Source organism: Mesoplodon densirostris, chromosome 18, assembly GCF_025265405.1.
Source record: "Mesoplodon densirostris isolate mMesDen1 chromosome 18, mMesDen1 primary haplotype, whole genome shotgun sequence".
NCBI lineage: Eukaryota > Metazoa > Chordata > Mammalia > Artiodactyla > Ziphiidae > Mesoplodon > Mesoplodon densirostris.
Window position 1 is genome coordinate 3,757,066 of NC_082678.1, and position 20,213 is coordinate 3,777,278.

The following is a 20,213-nucleotide window of genomic DNA, read 5'->3' on the forward strand; positions in this document are numbered from 1 at the left end:
GAGTCAGCCTAAATTCTGCTCGGGCTGTACGAAATAGACTGTAAAGACAAAAACGAAATTAAAAAAGCAGATGGTAGAGTCCGTAGGGAAAGCCAACCGAGGCAACGAAAAAAATTAGGAAGTTGATCAGAGTGCCCCCTGCAACAAAAGAGTCACTTCAGGAGGTCAAAGCGGCCGGTTCAGGGAGGCACCCACTGGGAAGGGAGTTTCGTACCCGGTCGCACAGGCCATTCCTGGCGGGGGAGGAGAGGGGAACACCCCTACCCACCGCGCTGGATATCTCAACCAACTCTGATCCTGAGAGAAGTTTTTAGGTGGGCGACGCAAACGCCCTGAAATTCTGCACTGTGTTGCATAGGGTTGCACTGTGTGTGTGCATTTGTTTTTCTCAAAGGAATCCAAGACCCTTCCCCAAAATTATGAACCTTGGGTTTAGACATCCAGATGAGAATCGGGAAGGAATGGTGGCAAGGGGTCGCGCAAATCTTTGCAGAAGTGTCCTTTCCCAGGGCTGTCCCGGCGCCTGCCCCAGCTTTCAGAGCCGGGGGCGCGCGGGGGCGAGGGTGGCTCCTCGGGCGCAGGGCGCAGGCTGAGCACCTCTGGGACCGAAAGGAGCTCGGGTGTATTGGAGAGGCGGACCTGGGAGGCGCTGGGGTTGCTGCCTAAGGGTAGATGGAGAGTGAGGGCTGAGGCGCAGGTAGAGACGGGCCAGACGGATGGGAAGAGGAGAGGAGGAGGTTACTCAAAAAAAGGTGAGTGGCCGGAGAAAGAGAGCCGGGCAGCAAGAGAGAGAGAAAGGACCGGGGAAGGTGCTGGTGGGGAAGGAAGCGGCGGGAGAAATGGTGAAGGAGGGCAGCGGCCAAGACCCGCTTCTCACGGCCCAGGTCTGGGGGTAGACCGGACACATCCTTGGCGCTCAATCCTGTTTCCTTCTTTTCTCTCAGTTCTGGGGCAGCGCTGCCCGACTGGGGCGGGTGGGTGGAGGGCCGTGGAGGCAAACGGCGCCCTAGGTTGACTCGGTGTCACCCCCAGGACCCGCCCCCTCCTCCATTCCCGCAGGGTCAGAGTCCTGGGTGCCCGCCAAACCGAGACAGCTCGAGGGCAGTTTTCCACTCGACGGGGCGGGCCCCGGATCCTGGGAAACACTCCGCCCAGGCCCCTCGCCCCAGCAGTGCGGGGGCCAGGGAGGAGCGAGGGAGGGGGCAGGGTGCCACCTAGATAGCGATTCCCTCCGCCCGCCGCCTCCCCGCTGGCCCGGCCCGGCTCGGCCTCTGGTGCCGCAGAGCCCGCAAGGGTTAAAGGCGGCCACAGGTGAGGTGGGCGGGGCCGCGAATTCGGGCAAAAGGAGCGCAGGGCCGAGGATGAAGGCAGAGAGCGCGGTGAGTCACGGGCGGAGCTGTCCTCGCTCGCTCGCCGGCTCCCGCCCGCCCTCCGCCCTCCCGCCGCCTCTCTCCGCCCCTCCGCCGCCGCCAGCCGCCGGGTCTTGTTGCGGCCCCCTCTCGCCCTCGGCTCCTGCCCCTCGCCGCTGGAGAGGCCGCCGGCGCGCGAGGCCCAGGAGCGCCCGTCGGGAGGGCGCCAGCCTGCCGTGCCAGGCGCCCGAGCGCAGCCTCGAGGTAGGAGCCCGGGTCCGGGCGGCGAGGGGTGCGCGCATCGGGGATCGTCTCGGAAAGACGCGCCCGGAACGCGCCACAGCCTCCTCTGGCCTCGGGGGAGGTGGTCTTAAAGAATCCGAGGGGCTTAGAGCCCCGGCGGAGTGAAAACGGGGCGGACGGGCGAGGCTGGAGACTGGGGAAACTGGAGCGACTGGGACAACTGGAGGATTGGACCCCTGAGGACCGGGAGTACAGAAGTCCTGACCACCTGAGCACCGGTGATGGGAGAGGCAGCCGGCGGAAGGGGGAAGGAGGGTGTCTCTACCAGCCTTCCCGCCTTGGGGAGCGGCACGCAGGGGTACGCGCCCGGCTGTCTCCCTTCCCGAGATCTCGGTAGCAGGCGAGTGCATCCCAGGATCGGGCTCCCTGGCCCTGTGGCGGGAGAGGCCACTCTGGAGCCTGGATCGTTAGCCTCCCCCCACCCCCCCGCCCCCAACCCCTGGGGCCGTTCCCAGGCGCCAAAAGCTATTAGGGTCCCAGGCCTCTCTGCTCCCGCCCAGCCCCTGCTGGGCTGCCCCGCCTGGGCCTGAGGCTCCATTCCTGCCGCTTCTCCCTGTTCCTTTCTTGTGGTGAGGCACCAGGAGCCTGAGCAGGCGCCCCAATCCCCCTCTCCCTCCCTCTCCCCGACCACCAGGGCGACCTCCCTGGTCCCAGAAGCAGAAGGTGGTAGGGTCATCCGAATCCTGATTTAGGAAGGAAAAGTCCCGCCCTAAACCACTGCGTCTCCTCCCCCATCATCAGAGAAGGCTCAGGCACCCAAACCCACATACTCCAGGCATCACGGCAGGGCTCCCAGACCTCAGGGAGAGGTGGTGAGACGAGGGGGAACTTCAAGCGACAGGTATGTGGTCCAGAGAGGGGTGGGGGGTTCTTTAGGTTCCCGGTGGTTTAGGGAAAGAGAAACAGACCAGGACTATACTGTATATACCTCTGGTTCACAGAGGTATATACAGTACCTATTTACTGACTGAATAAATAAAATTTTTTTCAAGTGACTTCTCCAAATATGGCCTCAGTTTTCTCTTCTCTAAAATAAGAGAACTGGCCTGGAGCAGTAGTTCTCAACACTTGGCTGCATGTTAGAATCATCTGGAGAGCTCCTAAAAATGATCCAGGCCTAGAATGCACCCCCTATATAATCTCTTTGGGTAATTCTTCCTCTTAATTTCTGTGTGATTCTGGCTTTTCCTGTTGCTTCCCCCACTCTGTCCCTGAATCCCTTAGGGGGGTGGCAATTTTATCTTCCTGAGCATGCTGGTAAGCTCTTCTCTGGCTGACCCCTCCGAGCTTCACATCTGGTCTCCCCTAGATTGGAGGACGGCAGGGGTAGCAGCCAGAAAGCGGGCTGGGCACTGGTGTAGGTCAGGACAGGGAGGGGGGCTTAGTTTCTCTGGCGGGGAGAAGTCTTCTGGAAACTGGCACTGCAGTTGCACCCCAGGGAGCTGAAGTCCCTGCCAGAGGGAAAGGGGCATGGGAGTGGGTTTGGTGGGGCTGAGGCAACCGAGCCAGGCAGGGAGCTGGGGTGAGTGGTGGAGAGCAGTGAAAGGCTCTTCTTCACTGAGCATGCCTCAGGGATGGAAGGAGAGCTCTTTTTCCAAAACCTCAGAACCTGCTTTGGGCTTCGGGAAGTCAGGTCACTTTAAGCTTTGGGTTAGACCACCTCCCTCTCCCCAACTGTGTCCTGAGTTAAACGGGGGAAGCTGAGATGGGCCTAGATTCTCCATTTGGGCTGGCAGCAGATCTGCGGGTGGGCGGGCATGGGGGCAGGGGTTATGGGGCAATGCCACTGCCCCTCCCACTGGGCTGGGCAGCTACAATGGTTCCAGCACTGTACTCTAGTTGTATCCGACTGACCTACTTGCCTGGGACCAGCCCAACTTCCAGGATGAGCTGGGTCCTATAGGAGGGATCACCCAGCACAAGGTAGACTTCCCCCATCCTCTGCACCTCACACCCTCAACCCTTCCTAGCACTCCCAAGTTCTCTTAACTGATCTTTAGTCCCCACCCAGACATGCCTTCCTCTTTTTCACCTGGGGATGGGAAAGAAGCATTTGACAGGGAAGGGAACTGGGCTAGGACGGGAAATGAGACGGTTACTGTCCTCACTTTACCTCATCTTTTCCTCCTTTAGGTCCCACCTGAGGTGCCCTTGACCATCCCTGTCCCCCACCCCACTCCGGATCCCGGCAATGCTAACCGCCGTCTGCGGCTCTCTGGGCAGCCAGCACTCGGACGCGCCTCCCGCCTCCCCGCCGCGCCTCGACCTGCAGCCCCTCCACACATACCAGGGCCACACGAGCCCGGAGGCCGGGGACTACCCCTCCCCGCTGCAGCCTGGAGAGCTGCAGAGCCTCCCGCTGGGCCCAGAGGTGGACTTCTCACAGGGCTATGAGCTGCCGGGGGCCTCCTCTCGGGTAACCTGCGAGGACCTGGAAAGCGACAGTCCCTTGGCCCCGGGACCCTTTTCCAAGCTCCTGCAGCCGGACATGTCACACCATTACGAATCGTGGTTCCGGCCGACACACCCAGGCACCGAGGATGGCTCTTGGTGGGACCTTCATCCGGGCACCAGCTGGATGGACCTCCCCCACACGCAGGGCGCGCTGACCTCACCTGGCCACCCCGGGGCGCTTCAGGCTGGCTTGGAGGGCTACGTCGGAGACCACCAGCTTTGTGCCCAGCCGCCCCACCCACACCCGCACCATCTCCTCCCAGCCGCCGGAGGGCAGCACCTCCTCGGGCCTCCCGACGGGGCGAAGGCCTTGGAAGCAGCCGCCCCGGAATCCCAGGGCCTGGATACCAGTCTGGATGGGGCGGCCCGGCCCAAAGGCTCCCGGCGGTCAGTGCCCCGCAGCTCAGGCCAGACCGTGTGCCGCTGCCCCAACTGCCTGGAGGCGGAGCGGCTGGGGGCTCCGTGCGGGCCCGATGGGGGCAAGAAGAAGCATTTGCACAATTGCCACATCCCGGGCTGTGGGAAAGCCTACGCCAAGACATCGCACCTGAAGGCACACCTGCGCTGGCACAGCGGCGACCGCCCCTTCGTGTGCAACTGGCTCTTCTGCGGCAAGCGCTTCACGCGCTCCGACGAGCTGCAGCGCCACCTCCAGACCCACACCGGCACCAAGAAGTTCCCCTGCGCAGTTTGCAGCCGAGTCTTCATGCGCAGCGACCACCTGGCCAAACACATGAAAACCCACGAGGGCGCCAAAGAGGAGGCTGCCGGGGCGGCGGCGGGAGAGGGCAAGGCCGGCGGAGCGGAGCCCCCCGGGGGCAAAGGCAAGCGCGAGGCCGAGGGCAGTGCGGCTGCCTCCAACTGAGCTCCTCGTCCCGCCTCCCCGTCCCGCCTCCCCGTTGGTCTCCCCTGGGGCCATCAGAAGAGCGCCCTCTGGCCTCATGCCCTTGTGGGGGTGGCTTGAGTAAGAGAAGGTGGTTATTTATTGAGAGGGAGGGAAAGTGGTGCGGGGGTCAGGGAGCCGGGTCGCTAGGGGTTTCATAGTCTCTGGGGCTGGACAGGACGGACGCGTTTGACTGGGCGGGGAGGAGCTGCGCATGCCCATCAGTTCTCCCCTTCCTCGCTCTTTCACTCACGCCCCGGGGCTGGGGGGTTGGGGTGGACTACCCTTACGGTGGCTGGAGGGCCGAGGGGATAGGTTGGAGGATACGGCGCGTCCCCGGAGCAGAGCGGAGTGGGGCCGCCCCGGGCGCTCGGGGTAGTTGTCTGGACACGTCGTTAGCGCCTGGGAACCCGGACATAAAAGGGCCTCTGGAGCCGCGCTGCAGCCCGGGTCCCTTTCATCCCCCTTAGAGTGCTTTACCCCGGGGTTTCCGGAGGGAGAGCTGAGATGGGGTAGCAGAGGCTGGGGGTTTCCCTAAGGGAGGAGTTTCTCACTGGCTGGGAGGGTTGTCGCCGCAGAAATAAAGTCTCTGATGTGCCTCCTTATTAAGCCTTCCAGACCCCGTCTGATGGAGCCACGAGGGAAGAAGGGAAGAGGGCCAGAATGGGCGACAGCTTCCAGCCAGAACGGTGGGGTGGAGGAGGGAGCTAGATGTGGAGGTGGGAGCTAAATGTGGAGCTTGAGCAAGGAAGTCTCCTCTAAAATGAGAGGAAGGGATTTGGTCAGGGAGTGGAACTAAGCCCTTCCCCCCTCTAACTCTGATTCAGTCCTTAACTCTTGGTCTTTATAAAAGTAAAGTTCAGTAGTCCACTCTCACCTGTCACCCCAGGCAGGCCTTCAAGGCAGCCAAGAGCCCTTGCTCCAGAACTGATGTAGCTCCTCACCCTTGGTGCCTGGCATTTGCCCTCCCCTTAGGGATGGAAGGAAGAGGGTTCCCTCGGTTGGGTGAGGGTAGGTGGGGGTGTCCCAGCAGAGGGACCTCCAGCGGTTCCTGCTCAGAGCGCAGGACTCTGTCCCTGCCTGGCCATCTGCTTGCAGAGAAGCTAAGCCCCACTCTTTCTTTAGCTCGACGCTCCCCTTTCATGCTGCCTACAAGCCTTGCCCCTCCTGTAGAGTGTGTTAGGAGGCTCCTCCCCATCTCATGTCTTGTGGGGCTCCCCGTCCATATGAGGAAGTTGTCCTGTCACTGGAAGGGGCCTGCCTTCTGAGGTGATGTCCACTGTCCCTGTTCCCTTCTTTAGATGCTAGAAATACATCCTGATGGTGATCCTGGAGTGGGGAACGTGGGGAGGGGGGAACCCAGAAGAGGCTGAGCCAGGCAAAAGGAAGAAAGCTGATGGGGGCAAGGACTGACAGGCCACAGGAGCCTGGAACTAGTGGGCTTTCCCAGGCTCCAGGTAGAGGCCTTAAGATTCCCCCCGACCTCCCGTTTCCCTGCCTTTCTTTCTCCACCCAGAGCCCTGTGCAAGGATTAGTTGTGTATTGAGTTTTTAAGTTATAAGCAAAGGGTATTTTATTTAATATTAGGACATGTGTGTTCATGTTGTGTGTACCTATGTATGTGTGTGTTTCTGTGTGTGTGTGTGTTTCTCTACTGAGCCTGGGGTCTCCAGCCAGGGAGACCCCATCTTGTTCACCCCAGCCGAGGTCCTGGAGCCTAGGCCCACAGCATCTCTTCCTTCCTTGGGGATATCAGTCCAAGGACTGGGTGCTATTGGGAAGTGGGGCTGGGATCTGGGTGGGAATATGTTTGTGTAGAAGAGAGCCCTTCTTAAGAGGGATGGGGTGACTCTCCCTGAAGGACACGTGGGCCTGGGGTACGTTAAGAAGTAACATCCTTTCTTTATGCTCCCTCTTCCCCTACCTCCTGCTAATCCGACCAGAGGTCCCTTTCCTTGCTGAGAGGGCTGGGGGCAGAAGAGAGTTGGCAGTGCCTGCAGGTTGCCTGGCCAGGTGGATGAGGGGGAGAGAGGGAGGGCGCTGTGGGTGTGAGATGCCGTTTTCCTCCAGCTGAGGAAACCAGCCACCTCTCCCTTTGCCACTAGGACAGCCTTTCCCAGTGACCGTCCTCAGGGGAACTCCCAAATGTGTGCTGGGGAGAGGACAGCACGAATACTCCCCCCGTGGAGGCCCCGAGCTCTAGGGTGTGCTGGTGAGGGCTTTGGATAGGCTTTCCTCTGCTCCCCTCTTTCATAGATCTAGGTTGCTTGGCTGTCTGCCCCCTTCTAGGCAGCCCCCTAGAGGAGAAATGTAGGATTTTTTTTTCTTGAAGTGCTGTGAACCCGTTTTGGGGGGGAGGAGGAGGAAGAAACAGCCTGTGTTTTTTATTCCATAATAAAGTCATCAACCACATCACTGCTTCATTTGTCTTCCAGCTCCGGTTTCCTTTTTGACTCATGGTGTCTCAGCAGCAAGGACCAGGCTGGCTGCAGGGTGGGGTGGACACTTCTCTTTGATCCTGCAGCCCTGGGCAGCCTCACCTCCCTTTGTTTGGGGGCAGAGCTGAGCTGATTGAAGGGTCTGATCCTGCCCGGAGGTTGTTGATGCAGAAGGAGGGTGGCGCTCCCTCGGGGTTGATAGCTGGGCTGACTGTCCCTCCCTGGTCTTCTCCTGTGGAGACGAAAAGGTTCTAGATATTTCCTTCCTCTTCCACATGGAAGCCCCCTCTTTCGCCTCCCCTGCCAAGAATGCCGGTTCCCTGCCTTCCCACAGATGGCCAGCCCCTTGGCCCCCTCACCCCACCCCCGTGGGTGTGTGCCTGTCAGTCAGGCCTTCTGGCTCTGAGAGAGGTGGGGGTGACTGACAGCGATTTCTTCACCCAGGATGATCCCTATCAGGGACAAGGTGATGAAAGGCAGCCAGGTTATCTGATGGGCTCCCACCCAGCTGAAAAGCACGAGGGAAAGGTTCCTAGTGCAACTCCCAGCTAGAGACCTGCCACAGTTACGCAACCACGGTGTGCACAGAAGTTCCTCACTGGACCCATCGGGAACCCCCGGATATGCACAAATGCACACTTCCCCAGGCTGCTCAAACGCCCGGTGTGCAGTTGGTGCCTAATACACGTCAGATGAGTAAAAGCCTCATGGCTCCAGAGCCCCAAACCTAGGAACGTTGACACAGGATCAGTTTTGGGCTCCGAGGGGGCAGAGTAGGTTGTTACGTTCTTTCACCTTTTTCCATCCTACGTCTTGGCCAAAATTATCATCTACCCCAGTGGGATTCCTATTTCCCCCCACTCTAACACTAACCTAATTTCTCAGAGCCAAATCTGGTACCCAGGCTGGCCCATTCCACCACTTGTTTGGGAGAGTCTGGGGTCACAAAGTTTCTTAAATGGGGGCATCAGAATGATTTAGGTGTTACAGAGGAAAGCAGACCAGTTGAGGGGGCCAAATGTTTGTTTCTGTCTGCCTGGGTGGAGGAGGGACAGGCGAGTTACGGTGACCTCAGGCCCACCCCACTCCCTGGGGCTCCTCTTTTGTCTTCCTGGTTCTGGGGCACTTGTCCTCTCCTGCTCTCCCCCATTGCTGCCCCCAGGGACACAAGGGCAGCTGTGGGGCCGGCTGGGCCTGTCTGGGCAGGGCTGGGACCGCCCCTCCTCCCCTTGCAGCTCCTTCCGCCTCTCACTGTTGCGGCCTCTCCCGTTGCGGAGCACAGGCTCCGGACGCATAGGCTCCGCGGCCATGGCTCACGGGCCCAGCCACTCCGCGGCATGTGGGATCTTCCCGGACCGGGGCACGAACCCGCGTCGCCTGCATCGGCAGGCGGACTCTCAACCACTGTGCCAACAGGGAAGCCCTGACCTGCATTATCGGGGGCCTTTGGTGGGGCTCTGACGCTCACTTGCTCGCTCTGACGGCAATGCTGCCTGGCTGCCGCCACTCCCCCACCCCAATGGAGCCCGAGGCCACCTCTGACCCCTCAGTTCTGGCACCCCTGGCAGGACAGTCCTGGAGGGACTGAGAGGGAGTTTGGGAAATCAAAACACCTGGGCTGGCCCTCTGGGCAACGTCTGTGAGCCACCCTCTCCTCTCCTGTGGAAGTGGGAATAGAATCCCTCTAGGGTGGTTGAGTGAAGTCAGGAATGGGAAAGTGACCGAGGAACCTGCAGCCTGGGGACTGCAGCCTGGGGCTGTGCTGTTCTGCCCGGTCCTGCCCCCCAGCGGGCAGCTGGGGAAGTTCAGGATGTGAACTGGCTTTCAGGCCAGTCACCTCGGGGACTCATATGTTTATCACCACACAGTCTTGATGTTTGCTTCTGGAATGACGTCCAATGGCAACCTCCCGACCCCCACCCCATACATCACACCAGAAGCAGCCTTCACCTCCCATTAATCCTTGCGAGTCTGACTGCTCAGCATCTGAGCAGTGTAGGTTTGAAAAGAATCTCAGGCACCAAATAGTCCAGTTGCTCCCACCCGGTAGAGGGCATATTAGAGTCACCCATGGAGTTTTTCCAGATGTTCCAATTCACTCCCCAACATCCCACCCAATTATGTCCCTTGGGGGTGCAGTAGAGCAGCGCTTCTCAAACTTTACACCTGGGGGTCTTGTTAACATGCAGATTCCTATTCAGTAGGTTTGAGGTGGGGCCTGAGATTCTGCATTTTTAACAAGCTTCCAGATAACGCTGATGCTGGCAATCCGTGGACACTTTGAGAAGCAAAGTATTATATTGTGTTGTGCAATGGGAGTTGCGTCGTTGAAAACTAATCCCTCCTCATACCAACCACGGCTGAGAACCACTGATCTAGTCCAATGCCTTCATTTGCTACTGGAGGAACTGAGGCCCTGGCAGGTAAGGTGACCTGCCCGAAGAGCCCCGCGGAGCTGTGTCCTAGCAGGAGCAGGATGAGATGCCAGCCTGCACAGTTCCGGGTAGTGATCTCCTCTGCCTCCAGCCCAGCTTCTAGGTCAACCTTCTGTGCAAGTGGCAGTCCCCTTTCTGAAAGGGAAGCCCATCTCCCTGGAGACAGCACCCTCTTGGGAGTCATTCTTGTTTATCTAGAGGCAATCAGAAAATATCTCAGATTTCAGATGTCCCAACAGCCTTATCTGGCAGGTTTCCCCCGGCCATCACCCAGCACACCTGCCCGCAGCCTGCCTCCTGGGGAAACCTCGACCTCAGGCTTCATTCCCATCCCAGGAGTGACCACAGGCTGGGATGCTGTGGCCAGGGCTCCGAGCAGCAGCCCTGATTGTTTGGCAGGGTGGATGTGGGAGAAGTATATAATCTGCAGTGTCTCCCCTCCCCCCTTTCCTGAAGGGCTCCGTAGAGCAAAAGGGTGTGAGATGCATTAGCTTAAATGCTGGTTATGGAGATGGTTTATAGAGGAAAATGACCTGGGAAGCAGAACATTTGGGCTCGGAGTCTACCTCCACATGGATATGTGCCCCCTTGGCCAGGATTTCTCCTTTGCTGTTTCAGTTCCAAATCTTTGGACTAGAAATTTCCAAATTTCCTTTCAAAGCTAACCTCCAGTGAGTTTGAGCACTGTGGGGCAGAATTGGCCTTTTGGAGGTCGGATGGATTTTGTGCCTATGTGCCTTAAAAAAATGCATTAAATTATTCCTACACCTCCTGACCTGTGACCACTCTTTTTTTTTTTTTTTTTTTTAGCATCTGTATTGGGGTATAATTGCTTTACAATGTTGTGTTAGTTGCTGCTGTATAACAAAGTGAATCAACTATATGTATACATATATCCCCATATCTCCTTTGCGTCTCCCTCCCACCCCTTTAGGTGGACACAAAGCACTGAGCTGATCTCCCTGTGCTATGCTGTGCTATGCGGCTGCTTCCCACTAGCTATCTATTTTACATTTGGTTGTGTATATATGTCCACGCCACTCTCTCACTTCGTCCCAGCTTACCCTTCAAGCCCTCCCCGTGTCCTCAAGTCCATTCTCTTTGTCTGCGTCTTTATTCCTGTGTGACCACTCTTATAGATCTTATTTCCGAGGGGTTGGGGAGTGGGAGGTGGGAGATGGGGAGGAGTAGGAGGGACAGGGCAGAGAGAGGATGCAGGGGAGGGGGCACCAGCCTGGCGTTGTACCTTTGTAATTCAAACCGGGTCACAAGTAGCTGAGGTTCTTCCGTCATCTCCGGATGCCCTAGCATTCCCCGTTCTCTAACAAATCAGCCAAGTTTTTCTTTTCTCCCCTTTCACGGGGGCTCCTTTCCACCCCCCAGCTCCCTCTCCCGACCGTGACCCCATCGGAGGAGCTAGCGCATTCATCGCAGCCCTTATCTGGCCTGAAAGCTGCGCGCGGGGTACGGCAGGCAGCCAGCAGGACTCCGAAGGCCGCCTCGCTCCAAGAAGTGGTGCTGGCGCGCGCTCTGGTGGAAAACCAAGGAGCTGCAGGCGCTCGATTCCGACTCCGCCCCCAGGCCCAAAGCCTTCCAGGTCATTTAGGAGCCTCCGCCCCTTGAGACCGACCTTACCCGAAGCGGAGGCAGTGGCGCTCGGGACTAGGCTGCGGATCCTGGAGGGAGAGAGGGTGAGGGGCATACAGTATTGGGGAAGCGAGAAACTGGCAGACAGAAGAGTGGTGTGCGACTCTCGGAGAGGGGTGGGACAGCGAGGTAGACGCTCCCGCGACTGCCCTGAAGGGTCAGACTTCTGGTAGAGCACGGCCCTCGAAGCACGCGGCCTGCGCCCATCTGCTGACTCCCAAGCCTGGAGCCTGGGGAGAGAGTGGGCGTCTCCGTCGCGCACGCCGGTCATCCAGTGTGCGTGCGGTGCTGAGCGTCCAAAACCCGACGGCAGTGTCTTCCCTGAGTGTCTGCACGTGTTGGGAGAAGGGCTCCCTAGGACTGCGCCCCGCTCAGGATAATGGAGAGGTGGCACGAGAGGGACACACTCATCTCCACCTCTCCGCAGATGGCATCGTGGAGCCCTGACACCCCATGTTCCTGCGACTGCTTTGTCTCGGTGCCCCCGGCCTCGGCCATCCCAGCTGTGATCTTTGCCAAGAACTCTGACCGGCCCCGGGAAGAGGTGCAGGAGGTGGTGTTTGTACCGGCAGGCACTCACGTCCCTGGGAGCCGGCTCCAGGTGGGTTAGGCCTTATAGGGTGCTGGGAGTTGTGGCAGAACCAGGCATTCTTCTAAGACCTTCCTCCTCTGCTCGCCCCACCCGGGAAGCTGCCAGATGTGGTGAAATGAGCATGAGCTTTGAGTCTACCGACCGGAACCTAACCTATTATTTAGGCTCTGTCGACCTCAGTTCCCTCACCTGTAAAATGGGAATAAGACCTTCCACGAAGGGCTCTGTAAGGTGATGGGCATAAGTGCCACCACTTTATAGGTACCTCCTCCTTTCTGAGTGGACTCTATCTTTCTCCTCCCTTATCTCCAGTGCACCTACATTGAGGTGGAACAGGTGTCAAAGACCCATGCTGCGATCCTGAGCCGCCCTTCTTGGCTGTGGGGGGCTGAGATGGGCGCCAATGAGCATGGTGTCTGCATTGGCAACGAGGCGGTGTGGACCAAGGAGCCAGTTGGGACAGGGGACGCCCTGCTGGGCATGGATTTACTCAGGTGTGGACCCTGCCTCCCTCAGCCCCTCAATACACCAGAAATCTGGGGCTGAGTACTGACCCAGGCCATCCTCCCTGCCCTGCCCCCAAGCCTGGTTCCCAAGCGCCTCCCCCTTTCTGCTCACTTTGTCATCATCACCAGGGAGGCTGCCCCTGCCCCGCCCCTCTCTCGGCCCCATCTCCACAGTCCGTTAAGGAGCTCCCAAGTGTGGCCATCTCTGGGCTTCTGCTGGCCCAGAAATAGGACAGTGGTTTAAAATTTTTTTCAGGAGAAGTAACGTTTTTTTTCAAATGAAATCTCAGGGAGAATTTTGATTTGTAAAACCACTAAACATGGAGCAGCTCTGATTGAAGAGGTTGGAGGGCTTAGGGCACTTCTTTCTCCAAGAATATGTTTCAGACCTTTTCATGAACCCCTTAGAGCACAGCTTGAAAACCACTGGCCTATATGTGCTTAATACAACCAATGTTGGCCGATTTTCTCTGTGACTTGGGCCTGTCACCAAACCTCTCTGGGCCTCTTCTGTCCGCTGAAGCTCTGCCACCAGCCACTGATACCCCATCGCCCTCTGTCCCCTGGCCTCTCTTTGTGCCAGGCTGGCTTTAGAACGGGGCAGCTCAGCCCAGGAGGCCTTGCACGTGATCACAGGCTTGCTGGAGCGCTACGGGCAGGGGGGCAGCTGCCGGGAGGACCCCACGCCATTCTGCTACCACAACACCTTCCTGCTGGCCGACCGGACTGAGGCATGGGTGCTGGAGACAGCGGGGAGGCTGTGGGCTGCGCAGAGGATCCAGGGTGAGGGGCCTGGCACTGGGGCCCGCCTCCCAGAGGTGTTCCCCTTTTGGGGTGGGAACAGTGCTGGGGGCAGGGAAGGCCCGATCCAGGAGCAAATGTCTCGGGTGGTGGGGGCATCCAGGGAGATGGGAAATGAGTCCCCTCAGGAACTTATCCTCGCCCCTCACTTGGTTGAGTCCTCTTGTGCTCCACCCTGCCGCTTCCTCTGGGGAGCCTTCCTGGACTTCCTGGTGGCCAGGTTTCTCCCTTAAACGCAAGCAGGTTCCTCTTCTTGATGCTCACCACAGCTGCAAGCTCACCGTTATTTCTGTGATCGGTTTGTCTGTCTCCCCCTCCACGAGGGTTGTCTGTTCCCTTCACCGCTGTGTTCTCAGCACCTAGCTGAAAGCCTGGCACAGGACAGGGACTTAACGATAAACGAGCGACTCCCCATCTCCTCCGCAGAGGGGGCCCGCAACATCTCCAACCAGCTGAGCATCGGCACGGACATCTCAGCAGAACACCCTGAGCTCCGGCCCCACGCCCGGGCCCAGGGCTGGTGGGGTGGGCAGGGTGCCTTTGACTTTGCCCAGATCTTCTCCCTGACCCAGCAGCCTGTGCGCATGGAGGCTGCCAAGGCCCGCTTCCGGGCCGGGCGGGAGCTGCTGCAGCAACAGCAAGGTCAGCGAGTGGATGGGGTGGGGGCCGGCCTCCCTCCCCTCCCACAGCTTCAGGGGGCTTAGTCTGAGGCCGGAGGGCCCCCTTCTGCCCTGGCAGGGGGCATCACGGCAGAGGCGATGATGGGCATCCTCAGGAGCAAGGAGAGTGGCATCTGTATGGACTCCGGGGGCTTCCGCACCACGGCCAGCATGGTGTCCGTGCTGCCCCAGGACCCCACGCAGCCCTGCGTCCACTTCCTCACTGCCACGCCGGACCCGTCCCGGTGAGAGCGTGGGGAAGGCGGCTGGGGAGAACGGGCCAGGCAGGGGAGACGGACGGGTGCGATGGCCCTCAATCCTTCCGTCCCTGTCCCATCAGGTCAGTGTTCAAACCTTTCATCTTCGGTGTGGGAGCGGCCCAGGTCCCCCAGGTGCTGTCCCCCACTTTTGGAGCACAGGACCCTGTTCGGAGCCTGCCTCGATTCCAGACTCAGGTGGATCGCCGGCACGCCCTGTACCGCGGACACCAGGTGGCCCTGGGGCTGATGGAGAGTGAGCAGGTAACCCCCAGGGAATCCCCCACCCCCAGCCGGGACTCTGGAAACGTGAGGGGACCTGGGAGTGGAGGAAAGACGGCAGAGCTGGGGAGAGGAGTGTCTCCCTTCAAAGCCAGCGTCCAGGAGAACGTTGCGTGCTCTGGGCTTTCTCCTGCTTCGGTGGGGCGGCAGCCACGCCCCCCTTCCCGGGGGAAGCCGGTCCCAGGGACTCAGCGCTGCCTTTCCCGGGCAGGATCGGGGGCAGCAGCTCCGGCAGAAGCAGCGGGACCTGGAGCAGGAAGGCCTGGAGGCTGTGCGGAGGCTGCTGGCCAGGGAGTGGGCCCCACCCCCGCAGGAGCCGGGCGGCCTCTTCCAGGCCTTTGTGGAGAAGGAGAGCCGGGCATATGCCTGAGCCCGGCTCCTCCTGGCTTGGCCTGGGGTGCAGCGGGCTGCAGTGGGCACAGGACCCCTGGGGTAGAGGGAGAGAGCAACCCCTTCACCACCTCCACCTTGTTCTGAGTGGCCGGGTCAGCCTTTGCCTTAATAAATGTGTTCTATTTCCTCGTTCAGTGTCCAGGGCCAGTGGGTGTGGGAGAGCCGAGAGAGGGCACAAGGGCAGCCCTGAGGTGGATGCAGGGCCTCTGGGTGCCTTGCTGGGCGGTGCGTTCTTCTGACTTGGTGAAGGTCTTGGGGGGCCCTGTGGGGAGAGGAGGTGGCCCCCAGGCGTGTGGGTGTGTGTACACGGAGGAGCATGCGTGCCTGGCACAGCAGGTGGCTGCTACGTGGGGAGGGTTAGAACCACGGCTTTTTGGTCCTTGACTTGGACCTCGGAAGGGCACTCCCTAGGGGGGGGTGGTGAAATGTGTGCACCGCGAGACGGCCTGAGACGGGGTGCCAGTCCCTCGGGTAGTTCCTGCAAGACCCTATTCTTTAGAATCAGGCTCTGTATTCCTGCCACTGTTTCTGGGTGCTTTTACTGACAGCTTCCCCTGAGATTCTCCCAAGTGACACGGAAGACACATGCAAGGCCTGGAGATACTTTATTGGGGGCAGGCTCCTGCCACAGGCGAGGGCTCTGAGGGGGAGGGGAGACCCACTCCACTCCTCGTTCCTCCATGTTCCTGGGGCTTTGCTGGTAGCGATGGGCTGCGCTTCACTTCTTGATTCTTTTGGTCACAGTTTTGGTCGTGCTGGGGGCCCCAGCCGGCGAGGCCTTGGCGGCTGCAGCCGCTCTGGCCCCCTTCCCTGACTGAACAGTGCTTTGCTGCCTCCTGGAAGCCAGAAGGCATGGTTTCTTGGTGGCAGAGGAGGCTTGTGGCAAGGAGACAGGCTCCGGGGATGTCTCCTTCCCTTGCCTGGGAGTGACGGAAGGGCTGCTGTCCCCGGCCACAGGCGCCCCTGGCAGCAGTGGGAGGTCGGTGAGGGCGGGCCGCATCTCCACCCTCAGTAGGTGCTCCAGCAGGGCTGTCTGCTGCCTGTGCTCCCGGTGCCTGCTCATCTCCTGCTCCAGCTCCTTGAGGAAGCCTGTGAGGGGCCAGGACGGTGGGTGGTGGATGGAGCCCCGGGCTTAGCAGGAACAAACTCTCCCCTACCGTCCCTAATGGGAGGAGCCTAAGATGGGGTGGGGAGGATGAGTCACCTGCATGCCCAGACTGGTCTGGCCCTGGGACCACCTCCCCAGACACCTCCGCTGTCTTAGCTTCTCCCAGATCCCACAGGGCAGGCAGGGGTGTGCTCTGGGGAGGCTGCAAGCCTTGGAAAGCAGGGTCACCTCGCTCTGAGCAGAACGGGCCTCTCAGCTCTGGGAACTCCTCGTCCTCATCGCTTGAGGCTTCATCCTCCTCGTCCGAGGTCCAGCGCTCTGCCACAGGCTGCCCGTCTAGGTCCAGGAGCAGTGGCAGGGCTTCTGTCACCAGCTTCCTGCAGGGCAGAAAGAACAGAGGCTACCACCCAGGAGGGCGCGCCTGGGCGTGGAGCCTGGGAGGATGCACAGACACAAGCCACAGCAACCACACCAGGAGGGGAGGTGTTCTCGAGCTGGAAGATAGGCCTGTGGTCAGGCCAACCAGCTGAGGGCAGGCCCCAAGTGGAGTTTTGGGGGGTGGGAAGGCCAAAGGGGGCCAACTCGAGCTGGAGTGAGGGTGGAGAAGGTGCCAGGGACGGTGCCCCCAGGTGTGCAGGCCGTCACCCCTCTCTTCCCACCTTCACTTCCTCCTCACCTGTAGCTATCCTGGTTGGTGCAGCTGTTTCCAGTCAGGTTGAGGATGAGAAGGCTCTCGGGGAATTCATCTGCACACAGCAAACAGAGGAATAATGAGGGTCTCACACCCACCTTCCTGTCTAAAGCCATTGCCTCTTGGCACAGCCCCCCAGAGCCCCGGAGGATGTGCCGATAATGCAAGCACGGGGAGGGAGAGCAGAGAGGAGGGAGGGCACCACCGGGACTTATTCCATGAGCCAGGGCAAGGGCGTTCCTACCCAGCTTCAGTGTTTCTATCAGGTTCTCAGAAAGGTCCAGAAACTGGAGGTGTGGGAGGTCGCGGAGGTTTTCCACCTGCCTGATTCGGTTTCCTGCCAGAGACAGGAAGCTGTAGGGGAAGGGAGGGGGAGAGACAGCTGAATCACGGAACAGCTGAAGCGGGGGACGGGGGCACCAGGCGTCCGGGGCCCCCTGGCTAGGCAGCCCGATGATGAATGGGCACACATGGCCTTCTGGGGTGAGGGAAGCAGAGCTAGGCTTGCAGGGTCCTCGGCTGACCAGCAGCTGGGCTTGGGGAGATCTGAGCCAGTTCTCTGGGGTATTACCAGGTTCCTCCCCTTCACCCTCCCTCTTCTTCCCTCCCCCGACCCGGCCTGAGCCCTGGCACCACGTACCGTACCGTAAGGAGGGGACGCAGGCCAGGTTCTCAATTCGCTCGATCTTATTCTGCAGGAGGAAACCGAGTTGGGGAAACCAAACTGAGGTCAGCTGAATGGGGGGCCTTTTAAAGGGACAAAGCCCCAAGACCATGTCTACTCTTGAGGCTGGAGATCTGGCACTTTGGGAATGATCACCCCACTTCTTGAACTGGTTGTCACGACCTTGGGATGATTTGCTTTCTCCAGGTGGATGGTTGAGGGCATAAACTTGGGGCTGGGCTAAACTTGATTTAAGTACCCTGATCGCCCCACAACCAAAGAGTGACCTGGACATCAGAGAAGGAAACCAAGGGGAAACAGGGAAAGGGAAAGGGCTTTGGTGGTGGATTACACACATGGAGGGGACAGTGTACCTATACTACTTTGATCTGTCAAGTTTCTGTGGGGGAAGGTTAAGGGATCTGGGTATATTCAACCTGAGGGAGGCTGGAGATCAACCAACCACACACCCCCACTACCACCACCACCAAAAAGCCTTCAAGGTTCTGAAGGATGCTGAGGAATCTTGTGGTTCCTTCTTCCTTTTCTTCAAAACAGGGAATGGACTTGAGCTATATAACATGAGAGATTTAGGGCAGACACCAAGAAGGACTTCTCGAACAAGAGAATTGTCTGACAGAAAAACAGTGACTCAAGAGCATGGTCAGCATCTCTTTTGGGTGGATTGGTCTTTCAACTCAAGATAATTCCTGATTGATCTGGAAACAGTTTCTATGAAGGTCTGCCTGTCTGAACACCAGTAAATGGGCAAGATGACCTGGTTGGCTCCTTTCAGATTAGACAGACATGGCCCACAGGGGATGGAGTCCTCTCCACAGGGAGGAGTAAGGGCAGGAGGCAGGAAGTTACCCCTTGCAGATAGAGGCTGTGAAGATTCTGGAGGCCCTCTAGGTTCCTGATAGTGGTAATTCCCTCCCAGTCCAGGCGGACAGTCTGCAGTTCAGCAAGCGTGTGGAACCTGGGCAAACGGTCAGCAGGGTTGGCTAACAATGCCACTTCTGTGGTCTCTTAGGAGGAAGATGGAGGGGAGGGTGTTTCAGGGAGGGGGTGGATGGCTCAGTGACTGATCAGATGTCAGGGACACCTGCTTGACTCATGAGGCGGGGTCTAGATCGGGGAACCTGGGTTGACTTGGAGACCTGGGTATCTGTCAGTAGCACTGGGAGGGATAGGAGTGAGAGGTGAGTAAGGGTCCTTGGACTGGGAAACTGGGTGATGGCAGCTTTTGGTTCCTGCAGGGGCAGGGGAAGACTTCCTCCAGCCAGCTTGGGTAGGGGAGGCAGGGGCTGGGACAGAGAGGAGACAATCTCTGCAGGAAGATCCTTCCTCACCTCCCTTCTGAGTGGTCCACGGAGGGAAGATCACTTGTTCCACCCACCCGTTCATTAATCCCCAAACATTTACTAAGTGCCCATCAGAGACAAATGAGAGAGTCCCTGCCCATCACTACTAGGGAAGCTGGCCAAACATCTATGACAAGTGGATGACAGAGGCATGTGCAAGGGACTAAGGAATTCCATGGATTATACAATGAATTCAGACTGGGGTGTTCAGGGAATGCTTCCTGGAGGAGGTGACATATGAGTAGGAGTTAGCCAGGAAGGTGAGGGGGGATGAGGAGAAGGCATTTCAAGCAGAAGGTATAGTATGTGCGAATCCAGACTTTCTTGAACTTTAATGTACCCATGAATCCCTTAGGGGGTCTTGTTAAAGTTCAGATTCTGATTCAGTAGGTGGGCCTGAGACTCTTCATTTCTAACAAGCTCCTAGGTGATGCAGATGCTGCCCACTTGTCCCAGCACCACTCTGAGTAGTAAGGTGCTAAGATGTGAGAACACGGGGTCTTAGAGAAATCACACACTTATGGAGAGTGGCAAGAAATAAGGCTGAAAAGGCAGCAGAGGTCAACTCAGGCTAAGGTGTTTGGATTTTATTCTGGAGGTACCAGGGAGTCAGATTCTACCAGATTTGTCATTTAAAAGGATCACTTTGGCAACAGTATAGGGTGCCTGGACTGGGGGTAGAGAGACTAACTAGGAGTTTGTTGAGAGGTGATGACTTATTTAAGACCCGGACTTAAAGCTATTGAGTGGGCATGGTGAAAAAGAAATAGAATGATTTTTAAGGAGGGAGAAGAAGTTGGACATTGCCACTGACTGACTGTGTGGAGTTAAGTAAAGAGAGGGACAAAGAAAGATAAGTTGACAAATCAGTAGAGCTCAGGGGACTGGTCATCCTGTGTGTTTCAATCTTCCAGCACCCCTTTCCCCTCCCATGCACTCACATCTTCTCTGACAGGTCGTCATCCTCAGGGAAGGCCAAGTTCCGCTTAGTGATAAGGGCTTCAGTAATGCACACACCGCCTTCCTCTGGACTCTGGGCAGGCTTAGCTGTGAAGAGTCCAATTGTTACATTTCCTTATTCTTGGAGGCCTGACTCTACTGTTAGTCAATTGTTCTACCCGACATCCCACCTCCCTACTCACCTCCAGCCATGATCTAAAAGCTGCTGGCTTGGGGAGGGATTGGAACGAGGAGGAGCGGAGCAGCTTGGACAGCCCCTGGGAATGGAGGAACCCAGGATGGTATGAGGAGAGAGAAGCTCAGAGAATTGGGGGACAAAGGAAAGGGGTTGATTCAGAGCAAATTGTTGGGGTGGCAGAGAAGACGAAAGTAAATCGAAGTGGAGGGTCTGGAGTTTGAGGGGTGTATAGGGGCTTTACTGGCCGCC

At 58.5% G+C, this 20,213-nt stretch overlaps 3 protein-coding genes across 4 annotated transcripts; 2 read left to right on the top strand and 1 right to left on the bottom strand.

Annotated features, from left to right (window-relative positions):
* The first annotated feature begins 3,843 nt into the window (after positions 1-3,843).
* On the top strand, positions 3,844-5,041 carry SP6 (Sp6 transcription factor). Its single transcript, XM_060082319.1, has one exon. The coding sequence runs from the start codon at positions 3,844-3,846 to the stop codon at positions 4,969-4,971; it is 1,128 nt and encodes a 375-aa protein (XP_059938302.1). The 3' UTR covers positions 4,972-5,041.
* Positions 5,042-11,486: 6,445 nt separating this feature from the next.
* SCRN2 (secernin 2) lies at positions 11,487-15,129 on the top strand. Of its 2 annotated transcripts, XM_060081096.1 has the most exons (8): positions 11,487-11,553; positions 11,937-12,110; positions 12,414-12,595; positions 13,191-13,390; positions 13,835-14,050; positions 14,147-14,312; positions 14,408-14,588; positions 14,818-15,129. In XM_060081096.1, exons 2-8 carry the CDS (start codon positions 11,937-11,939, stop codon positions 14,974-14,976), a joined length of 1,278 nt encoding a protein of 425 aa, XP_059937079.1. In that variant the 5' UTR covers positions 11,487-11,553; the 3' UTR covers positions 14,977-15,129. The 2 variants fall into 2 exon arrangements, with proteins under 2 accessions (XP_059937079.1, XP_059937078.1); XM_060081095.1 differs by having other exon boundaries at positions 11,487-12,110.
* A 544-nt stretch (positions 15,130-15,673) lies between these two features.
* On the bottom strand, positions 15,674-20,020 carry LRRC46 (leucine rich repeat containing 46). The gene is made up of 8 exons (XM_060082433.1): positions 19,969-20,020; positions 19,768-19,873; positions 18,333-18,441; positions 17,444-17,490; positions 17,043-17,152; positions 16,784-16,853; positions 16,336-16,484; positions 15,674-16,088 (listed from the first exon to the last, which is right to left on the bottom strand). Exons 1-8 carry the CDS (start codon positions 19,976-19,978, stop codon positions 15,718-15,720), a joined length of 972 nt encoding a protein of 323 aa, XP_059938416.1. The 5' UTR covers positions 19,979-20,020; the 3' UTR covers positions 15,674-15,717.
* Positions 20,021-20,213: the final 193 nt, after the last annotated feature.

What these genes read in the sequence shown, in the direction of transcription:
- SP6 (XM_060082319.1), top strand. Translation starts at nt 3,844, where the DNA reads ATGCTAACCGCCGTCTGCGGCTCTCTGGGCAGCCAGCACTCGGACGCG.
- SCRN2 (XM_060081095.1), top strand. Translation starts at nt 11,889, where the DNA reads ATGGAGAGGTGGCACGAGAGGGACACACTCATCTCCACCTCTCCGCAG. An exon ending in CTGGGCATGGATTTACTCAG is followed by an intron (nt 12,596 to 13,190) that starts GTGTGGACCCTG and finishes TCTTTGTGCCAG; the next exon opens with GCTGGCTTTAGAACGGGGCA. An exon ending in GGCTGATGGAGAGTGAGCAG is followed by an intron (nt 14,589 to 14,817) that starts GTAACCCCCAGG and finishes TTTCCCGGGCAG; the next exon opens with GATCGGGGGCAGCAGCTCCG.
- LRRC46 (XM_060082433.1), bottom strand. An exon ending in GATAGAAACACTGAAGCTGG is followed by an intron (nt 16,854 to 17,042) that starts GTAGGAACGCCC and finishes TGCTGTGTGCAG; the next exon opens with ATGAATTCCCCGAGAGCCTT. An exon ending in CCCGTTCTGCTCAGAGCGAG is followed by an intron (nt 16,089 to 16,335) that starts GTGACCCTGCTT and finishes GGCCCCTCACAG; the next exon opens with GCTTCCTCAAGGAGCTGGAG.